General features: G+C 42.7%; 2 protein-coding genes across 2 annotated transcripts in view; one reads left to right on the forward strand and one right to left on the reverse strand.

The window, feature by feature from the left end:
- The window catches only part of osbp2b (oxysterol binding protein 2b), an 81,569-nt gene extending 72,133 nt beyond the window's left edge, over positions 1-9,436 (reverse strand). The window contains exons 1-2 of the mRNA XM_079552288.1: positions 9,394-9,436; positions 910-1,118 (exon numbers count right to left, since the gene is read on the reverse strand). Of these exons, the coding sequence (XP_079408414.1) occupies positions 910-1,105 (196 nt within the window). The 5' untranslated portion in view covers positions 1,106-1,118; positions 9,394-9,436. The remainder of the gene's footprint in view (positions 1-909; positions 1,119-9,393) is intronic.
- Positions 4,504-6,129, forward strand: LOC306979391 (E3 ubiquitin-protein ligase TRIM21-like; the record flags this gene model as incomplete). Its single annotated transcript, XM_079578312.1, has 1 exon — positions 4,504-6,129. The coding sequence occupies one exon, from the start codon at positions 4,504-4,506 to the stop codon at positions 6,127-6,129; it is 1,626 nt and encodes a 541-aa protein (XP_079434438.1).
- Positions 9,437-10,169: the final 733 nt, after the last annotated feature.

The following is a 10,169-nucleotide window of genomic DNA, read 5'->3' on the forward strand; positions in this document are numbered from 1 at the left end:
AGTCTATATCTCACTACAATGATGACAAACCTTCTGTTGGTCTGTAAATGCAGTAAATTAGAATAACTGCCTTGTATAAAATGTCTCTCTCAAAATGGCTGTAGTGAATGTCTTGAAATAGGCCTCTGTCTCTTTAAGAACTGCGCTTTACCCCAGTCCAAAAGCTTCTGGAAAAAAGCTGTGAAAAAGCAATAAAACAGACGAAAACAATGACGGAAATGTGACAAAAAAGTGATGAAAAATTGATGAAAAAGTGGCAAAAATGACCAGAAAATGACAAAAATGTGACAAAAAAATTACAAAAATATGACAAAAAAATGCCCAAAATTTGATAAAAATTCAACAAAAAATAGCAAAAATGTGACAAAAACTTTGATAAAAAATTGACGAAAAAATGAAAAAAAAATACAAAAAACTGATCAAATTCGACAAAAAAATAGCAAAAATGTGACAAAAAAATGTGATAAAAATGTGATAAAAAAGTTAAAAAAATGAGTTGAATACCCAACAAAAAAATGATGGGGAAAAAAAATCTGATGACTTGAGGAAAAAGATCCTCTCGGTTCAGGCGGGAGTTAAGGGGTTAAGAACCTCTGAGCCTTTAGACACGCCCCCTCCACACGCTGTCTGTGGCATCAGTGGGGAGGGGGTTCTGCTGAGGAGCAGTGGTCGGTTACTCGGCTGGTGACCAAAGCTCGGAGGCGTCTCCAGGAGGTGGGGGCGTTCCTAGGAGGACTCAGGCAAACCTATCCCTAAAATGGCCGCCATCAGAGTCTTTACAGATTACTCAGAAACACGTGAATGTGCCAAGGCAACACTTCAGGCATGTTTTTAACGAGGGAGTGACAGAATAACATGATGGAAAGCTTGAAAAAGTCCACGCTCGTCAGACCTCTCGTCCACACTCACCGCTCTGCTCGTTCATCATGCGGATGGCCTTGGCCTTGGCGAGCTCCAGCGCCGTCACCCATCTCTGCCGCTCCACCTCGGTGCTGGCCTTCAGGTGGTACGTGCGGCCCCCACTGCTCAGCACGATGTTGCAGGCGTCCTCCGTGTCGATGTGCGCCGTGGCCAGGTTGATGGTGCCGCGACAGGTGTGGGCCATCTCCGCCTGCGTCCTGGGACAGACACAGAGGTCGGTCAGCAGAGACGTCTACATCAGTCTCATTTTCCACATGATAGTAGGACAACGTTACCTAAGGAAGAGTCCCAAAAGAACCACGAGCAGCTGTGTTTGGTTCATTTGTGTAGGAACTCTTTATTAGTGAAGTCATAAGGCTCCGCTCAGAGGAATATGTTATTACAGAAGATCAGTTTTCTTCCTTTAGACATGACTAATAATATTCTATCAGCTATTTATTATTTAAAATCATTGTTTTATTTATTGGTATCGCTTTAGATTAAGGTGAGCTCATTAAGTATTCAAAACCCTGCACTGTCACTCAGAAAGGTGTTACTTCGGGTCTGAAGTGTGAACCTCTTAACTCCCGCCTGGACCGAGAGGATCTTTTTCCTCACGTCATCAGATTTTTTTTCCATCATTTTTTTGTTGGGTATTCAACTCATTTCTGTCACATTTTTTTGTAATTTTTTTGTCAAATTTTGTTATTTTTTGGTTAATTGTTTTTATCACATTTGTCAATTTTTTTTGTTATTTTTTGTCAATTTTTTGTTATTTTTTTGTCAATTTTTTGTTATTTTTTTGTCAATTTTTTGTTATTTTTTTTTCTTTTTTCGTAATTTTTTGTAATTTTTTTGTTATTTTTTGTCAATTTTTTTTTTGGTCAAATTTTTGTCATTTTTTTTGTTATTTTTTGTCAATTTTTGGTTTTATTTTTTTGTCACATTTTGTATCAATTTTTAGTCATTTTTTTGTCAAATTTTGTTATTTTTTGTTAATTGTTTTTATCACATTTTTGTCAATTTTTTTGTCATTTTTTGTCAATTTTTGGTTTTATTTTTTTGTCACATTTTGTATCAATTTTTTGTCATTTTTTTGGTCAAATTTTTGTCATTTTTTTTGTATTTTATTGTTATTTTTTGTCAATTTTTTGTTTTATTTTTTGTCATTTTTTTCTCACATTTTTGTCAATTTTTTGTAATTTTTTTATTATTTTTTGTCAATTTTTGGTTTTATTTTTTTGTCACATTTTGTATCAATTTTTTGTCATTTTTTTGGTCAAATTTTCATCAAATATTTTGTCACATTTTTGTCAATTTTTAGAAATGTTTTCGTCATTTTTTTTGTCAATTTTCTTGTGACATTTTTGCCACTTTTTCATCAATTTTTCATCACTTTTTTGTCACATTTCCATCATTTCCAGAAGCTTTTGGATTGGGGTAAAGCCAAACTGGAGAAAATGTGCTCGGTTCAGGCGGGAGTTAAGGGGTTAAGGTGAGCTCATTAAGTATTAACAAGCATTAGTAATATTTTTAGGGTTAGGAGATAATAGACGGTGATAATAGATAGATTTCAAGGTATTAAAGGGACTATACAGAGTTCAAAATGTTAAAATTAAGAATGTTCCTCCATGTCCTCATGTGTAGAATGAGCTCAGACCTTTTCACCACAACTGCCTCTGAAATCCTGCCCTGTCGCTCAGAAAGGAGTTACTTTGGGTCTGAAGTGTCGTCATGCACGAGCTTAACCCCTTAACTCCCGCCTGAACCGAGAGTCATTTTTTCGTCAATTTTTTATCACATTTTTGTCACATTTTTTGTAATTTTTGTGTGATTTTTTTGTGAATTTTTGTCACATTTTTTGTGATTTTTTTGTGATTTTTTGTGAATTTTTTGTCATTTTTTTGTCCAATTTTATATCAAATTTTTGTCATTTTTTTGTCACATTTTTTGTAATTTTTTGTAAATTTTTTATCACATTTTTTGGTGATTTTTTGGTAATTATTTGGTGATTTTTTGGTGATTTTTTGTCATTTAAAAAAAAAAATTGTCAAATTTTTGTGACATTTTTGCCACTTTTTCATACATTTTTCGTCACTTTTTTATCACATTTCCATCATTGTTTTCGTCTCAGTTCTGTCGCCATTTTCTCACCTTTTTTCCAGAAGCTTTTGGATTGGGGTAAAGCCAAACTGGAGAAAATGTGCTCGGTTCAGGCGGGATTTAAGAGGTTAATATAGAAGCTGCAGTTACGCATAAGACCTGAGGTGGCGGTAGTGAGTACAAATTCTCCGCATTTTCTTCCTCCATTTAAACAACTGTGAATAATTGTATACTGGCAATACCTGTCCTTTAACCATAAACACTGATCTGTCTTGGTAACACGGGCGTTCCCCGTCGCACCAGGACACGCCTCAGCCCAGAACAGGTCTGTCCTGATCCTCCCTCTGTGTCGCACGTCTCATTCACAGAGGAGCCGCCTGGACTGAAGCTCCGTCGCCTCCTCCTGACCCTCGGACCCTGGTGAGGTTTGTTTAAAAACGTTCTCACTAGTTTCCAGCAGCTTTTGCTTCTGTGTCTTCCTTTTAAATATGATAAATATGATCCCAGCTTTACCACGTGCTACAAGAAAGAGCACGGGCCCACGTACAGGAAGGTAAAGAAGAGCGACCCACTGACTATACCAAATGTACCGTGTTAGCAGTAATAGTAATAACAGAATTGCCCTTCACGGGATTAATAAATAAATAAAAGTTGTCTGATTCTGAGTGATCTGTTGCTCTCTTTAATTAAGTTTTAACACAGTTCTCATGTTAATAACAGAGGGCACTTTTTACACAAGAATGCAGTGATTCTGTCTTATTAATCAAGAAGAAAATGTTAAACCAGCGGTGCCCAAACGTTTTGTCTCTGAGGCCAAAATGAAAAAGTTCCTGTGGGTCGTGGGCCAAACACAGCGATGTCAGCGTGAAACACATAGAACTGCAAATGATAATAGTTAATAAGCCTAGTTTTAGAAGAAGAAAATCAATGATTGTAGCAAAATAGTGCAAAATATAAACAACAACACCACCTGTACCTGCAGCACCTACAGTGACTTTACCTCATTCATTTCTTTTAGTCAAAGAAAATGCCACATTAGACCAATTAGAAAGTGTCAGTTCAGCATAAATTCTTTTATAAGTCATAGACGTCAACGACCTTTGCAATAAAATTTGGAAAAATGGGACCAAAACACCAGAACAGTGTTTCCTTAACTTTGCGAAAGGAGTGAAACAGCGCCCCCAATTTGTCGCTGGTGGCCAAAAAGTGTACTGCATCTGTGTTTGCCATTGAGAATGAACGGGAAAGAGTTGGCGCAAAAGTAGGTCACTCTGGCGGGCCAAGAAGAGGCAGCAAAAAGTGACGAGGCAGGGAAAAGGCTTAGATGAGTTCTGTAGGTCTTAGCTTTCAAATGAGGTGTTGCACTGGCCTATAGGTTGCAAGCTCCAGTCCAGAAGCTTTGAGATTTGGAGGTTAAACTTCGTCATCACGTTGAGCAGGTTCAAAGTGAACTGCACCTTGAGCTCCACAGCATGAACATCCATGTGCTCTCTTTCAGAAATGTCTTCTCTGAGAGCGTGTGAGGAGCAGCTCCTTTGCTCCGTCTGCCTGGAGGTCTTCTCTGAGCCCGTCTCCACTCCGTGTGGACACAACTTCTGCAAACGCTGCATCTCTCAGGCCTGGGACAACGACGCCTGCTGTAAGTGTCCGCTGTGCAACAGGAGCTACGCCAGCAGACCCGAGCTCTGGGTCAACGCGCTGCTGTGTGAGATGGTGTCTGAGCTCAGTGTGGAGAAGAGCAGCAGATCCACGGACGTGCCGGAGGTCCTCTGCGACGCCTGCTCTGAGCCCAAGCTGAAGGCTCTGAAGTCCTGCCTGGTCTGTCTGTCCTCGTTCTGCGAGCGCCACCTCCAGCCCCATCTGAGCGCGCCCAGTCTGAAGAAGCACCAGCTGATGGAGCCTTTGGAGAACCTGGAGGACATGCTGTGCCCCACACACCAGCGCCCCCTAGAGCTCTTCTGCAGCACTGATCAGAGCAGCGTCTGCCTGATGTGCTCCGTTCAAGAGCATAAGAACCATGAGCTGCTGTCTCTGGAGGAGGCGTGTGAGTCTCTGCCGCTCGCTCAGGAGCAGAGCCGGCACATGGTGGAGCAGAGGAGGCTGAAGGCCCAGGAGATCCAGCACTGCCTGAAGCTCAGTGAGACAGAGAACCAGAAGGAGGTGGCCTCTGGGCTGCAGGCCTTCACTGCTCTGATCGAGTCTGCTCAGAGGCACAGAGACCTGTTCTTAGAGCAGCTCCAGGAGAAGCAGAGGAACAACCGGAAACAGGCCCACGAGCTGCTCCATCAGCTGCAGCAGGAGACGTGTGAGCTGGAGAGGAAGCTCTCGCTCTCTACACACCCCCTCCACCTGCTACAGCGAGGCCCTGCACCGCCCCCTGCTGGCCTGAAGGACTGGAGCAGCGTGAGCTTTGAGCCGCAGACGTGTGAGGGCAGCGCGGCCCGAGCTCTGTCTGAGCTGGAGACGAGTCTGTCTGAGGAGCTCAACAAACATCTGCCTGAAAAGAACCACCTGAGCAGAGTTCAGGAGTTTGCTGTGGACGTCACTCTGGACCCAGACACTGCTCATCCTAAACTGGCTCTGTCTGAAGATCTCAAACAGGTTCATCACACTGATGTAAAGCGAGAGGTCCCAGACTCTCCTCAGAGGTTTGATGCAGGAGTTTGTGTTTTACGGAAACAGAGCTTCTCTTCAGGCAAGTTTTACTTTGAAGTTCAGGTCAAAGGGAGCATGGAGTGGGATTTAGGAGTGACCCGAGAGTTCATGAGCAGGAAGGGGTTGATCAATATGACCCCTCAGAACGGGTACTGGTGCATTTGGTTGAGAAACCAAACGCACACTTGGTTTCTCAACCAAATGCACGGAGATTGGTACGTGGCTGGGACTGAGCCTCCCGTCCGCCTGCCCCTGCAGAGGTGTCCTCAGAAGGTCGGGGTGTTTGTGGACCACGGAGCAGGTCTGGTCTCCTTCTATGACGCTGACTCTGCAGATCTCATCTACTCCTTCACGGGCTGCTGCTTCAGGGACAAACTAGTTCCATTGTTTAGTCCCTCGCGATTCAAGAAAGGAACAGACTCCGCCCCACTGGTCATCTGCTCTGTGGAGACCGAGTCTGGAGGAAACTGACCCAGCTCTGATCAGTGAAGACACAAAAGAACATCTGTGTGATGACTGGACATTTACATCCTTGTTTTAACCAATGAACCTTCAGGCGTCTGTAAATCACACCCAAGGAGGAGTCATGACATCCACATCTGGGCTTTAACTGTTTAAAGGTTTAGGAATCTTAGTGTGTGTGAACTTCTGACTTTGTAGAGTCACAAAAAAATCTTTCTCTCATTCCTCTGGTATTTAGCAAAAAGAAATCATTTTGAAAAGTGACCTAAAAATAAAAGTTAATTCTGGTTTCATGTGAGGAAAAAAATGTGTGTGTATTTTTATGAAGTGCATGTAAACATCTGGTTCCCACACTGCAAAAAGTGGATTCTAAGCAAGTAAAAAATGTCTGACTTTAAGAAATAAGTTCTTTTTTTCCCTAAAAAGTAATAATGTTTTGCCGCAAAGTTTTCTTGAGAAAAAATATCTTGTTTTAGGAAATAAAATCTTGCCATTTCTTGTTCAGATAAATTTGCTAAAAACATGTTCATTTTTCTTGTAACAAGAAAGAAAAACTTTTTGAATCTTCTTCAGTTTTAGACAAAGAATATTTGTTCTTATTTTAGGAAAAACTAAGATCAACAACTCTTAATGTAAGAACTGATTCTCACAGAGAGATAAAACATTCCATTCTTTAAAGTGGGCGGCTCGGTGGCACAGCGGTTAGAGCCTCAGCTTCACAGCTCGAAGGTCCCGGGTTCGATTCCCACCAGGACGGGGCCTTTCTGTGTGGAGCATGTTCTCCTGTGTCTACCACTAAAAACATGTACAATAGGTGAATCCTCCAGCAGGTGATTCTGACCATCAGCCTGGCTCCACATCATGGAGACGGGTCTCCTGGCAATACTTTCCTTTAATATTAGTATTTATTAACAACATTTTGCTCAAAAATGTGAGTCATTTAGAACATTTTACTGAAATCAAGCAACATTTAAGTAAAATATCCACAATTTTTCACTAAATAAGAATGTTTTCCTTAAATTATTCAATTTTCTGAGGACATTTTGCTTAATTCTAGCTTTTTATTTGCTTAATTTTAGTGTTTCTTTCTTGTTTTATGATGAGAAAAATATTCTAGAAAAAAGAATTCTTAGCAAGAGAAAAACACTGACCCCATTGGCAGAATTTTTTCCTTAAAACAAAACAAAATGTCTTATTTTAAGATTTTTTTCCTTGTTTTTAGTCGGGCACTGTGAGATGATGTAAGATGATGTTTAAGTTGTTTTTTAAAAGAGCAGTAAGTCGGGCGTTCTCTTACATCTGTAGGTTCTGTTTCAAACTGACCTCCTCTGATGGACGTCTGTGTGGGATCTCCACATCTCCTCCAGGGGGCGCTCTGGTGCAGAGACCCCTCACCGCTTTAGGTTTAACGTAGGTGGAACGTGGGTGCTTTGTAAACAAGGCAACAGTTTTTTTTATGAAACTTATGAAATGTTTAAAATTGAGCATGTTTTATTTTCCAGGACGCTGCCGTGATGATACGACCGACGCTTTTTATCCAGAACTTGTTTTGACTTTTGAAAAACACATTGTTTCCGTGCGGTGCTGCCCAACTGTAAAATAAATGGTATTTTTAAAGCATAAATGGAATCGAAATCAAATATTAATCAGAAAAATCTGGTGCTTCTATGTCCTGGGAGGATATAGACACAGAGGCGTCTCGTCATAAAAGGGGGCGTGGCTTCGCCGAGGGGGAAAATAGAATCTTTAGAGAAACACGATTTTCCCTCTTTTTTCCCATTTTCTGGTGGAATATGAACTTATTTATCACATAAATAAAGTCAAGTGTAAATCGGGCCCATATGGATATTTTCTCACAGCAGATTGTTCAGTAGAAGTGAAAAAACGGCAGTTGTAGCTAGCACGAGCTAACCGTTAGCATTAGCCCGATGCTAACATGTAGCGTCATGTTAGCATTCTCTGTTATTCATGTATTTATGGGCTGTTGAACCACTTTGCTCCTCCCCATGTCTTTGTATCTTTATTTAGTAGAAACTTTATTCATAATTCAGCGTTTGTTAAAGTAGTTTTTGAATAATTAGAAAAAGTTTAGATTCTAGAGATGCCGTCTGTACGGACGGCATCTCTAGAATCGCCCATATATGGTCATCTTTAAAAACAGTTAAAGGGGAAAACAATTTTGAAAAAATCTAAACTTTCTCTAATTATTCAAAAACTTCTTTAACAAACGCTGAATTATGAATAAAGTTTCTACTAAATAAAGATACAAAGACATGGGGAGGAGCAAAGTGGTTCAACAGCCCATAAATACATGAATAACAGAGAATGCTAACTTGACGCTACATGTTAGCATCGGGCTAATGCTAACGGTTAGCTCGCGCTAGCTACAACTGCCGTTTTTTCACTTCTGCTGAACAATCTGCTGTGAGAAAATATCCACATGGGCCCGATTTACACTTGACTTTATTTATGTGATAAATAAGTTCATATTCCACCAGAAAACGGCTAAAAAGAGGGAAAATTGTGTTTCTCTAAAGATTCTATTTTCCCCCTCGGCGAAGCCGCGCCCCCTTCTATGACGAGATGCGTCTGTATCTATCACAGCAGTTTGACCAAACCTGTAACTATGGAAACGGTCACGTGAGCAGGAGAGCTGAGTCTGCACACACAGACAGGGTCCACCAGGGGGCGCCAAAGCTGAGCACAATCTGAGCTCATTCAACCGTTTCCCCCTCTTTAACCCCCACTTTAACCGAGTGCATTTTGCCAGTGTGACGCCTCATTTGAAAGCTAAGACCTACAAAACTGGTCACTTCTTTTGACGCCATGTTTTTGTCATGCTGTGTTTTTTCTTTTTGTTGCTTTTTCATCACTTTTTTATCATTATTTTTGCTCATTGCTCGTCAGATTCCTCTGTTTGCTCTGACTCGCTCGTCTTGTTCTTCTTTAGCTGCACATTTTCCCCTGATTTTCCTGTTTCTTGATGAACACGTGTGAGATCTTTAAAGTCTCTGAGCTCAGGAGCTGCACTAGATCCTGGACGTCCTAACGTTGTGATCGGACCTAAAGCTTTAAAGGGGCCCCGGGTCCTGCAGACGAACATCACAGTGTCAAACAATCATGTCAATGCAGAAGCAACATCAGGGAACAGCTGTGTGTGAGAGCCATGCAGGCGGGGGCGAGGCCGGGGGGGGGGGGCGAGGCCGGGAGGGGGGGGTCAAACACAGAGCAGGCGGCTCATCTCAGGGCGGGAGGAGGAGGAGGGAGAGTTACCTGTCACATCCCTGAGCACAAATCCTCAAAAAACACAAGTCCACCGTTCTGCAGCGAGGAGACAACGACAACGACAGGCACATGAGACACAGAGTGAGGACGAGGGGGGGGGGGGAGAGGAGGAGAGAGAGGAGAGGGGGGGGGGCAGAGGAGGGGACAGAGGAGAGAGAGGAGGGAGAGGGGAGAGAGAGAGGAGAGAGAGAGGAGGGAGAGGAGGGAGAGAGGAGAGAGAGAGGAGAGAGAGAGGAGAGAGAGGGGGGAGAGGAGAGAGAGGAGAGAGAGGAGAGAGAGAGGAGGGAGAGGAGAGAGAGGAGAGAGAGGAGAGAGAGAGGAGGGAGAGAGGGGAGAGAGAGAGAGGAGAGAGAGGAGAGAGAGAGGAGAGAGAGAAGGGAGAGAGAGGAGAGAGGAGGAGAGAGGAGAGAGAGGAGAGAGAGAGGAGAGAGAGAGGAGAGAGAGAGGAGAGAGAGAGGGAGAGAGAGAGGGGAGAGGAGAGAGAGGAGAGAGAGAGGAGAGAGAGAGGAGAGAGAGAAGGGAGAGGAGAGAGAGGAGAGAGAGAGGAGAGAGAGAGGAGAGAGAGAAGGGAGAGGAGAGAGAGGAGAGAGAGAGAGGAGAGAGAGGAGAGAGAGAGGAGAGAGAGGAGAGAGAGGAGAGACAGAGGAGAGACAGAGGATGGAGAGAGGAGGGACAGAGGAGAGAGAGGAGAGACAGAGGAGGGACAGAGGAGAGAGAGGAGAGACAGAGGATGGAGAGAGGAGAGACAGAGGAGAGACAGAGGA

Source organism: Gobius niger (genome assembly GCF_951799975.1).
Source record: "Gobius niger genome assembly, chromosome: 1".
Lineage (NCBI taxonomy): Eukaryota > Metazoa > Chordata > Actinopteri > Gobiiformes > Gobiidae > Gobius > Gobius niger.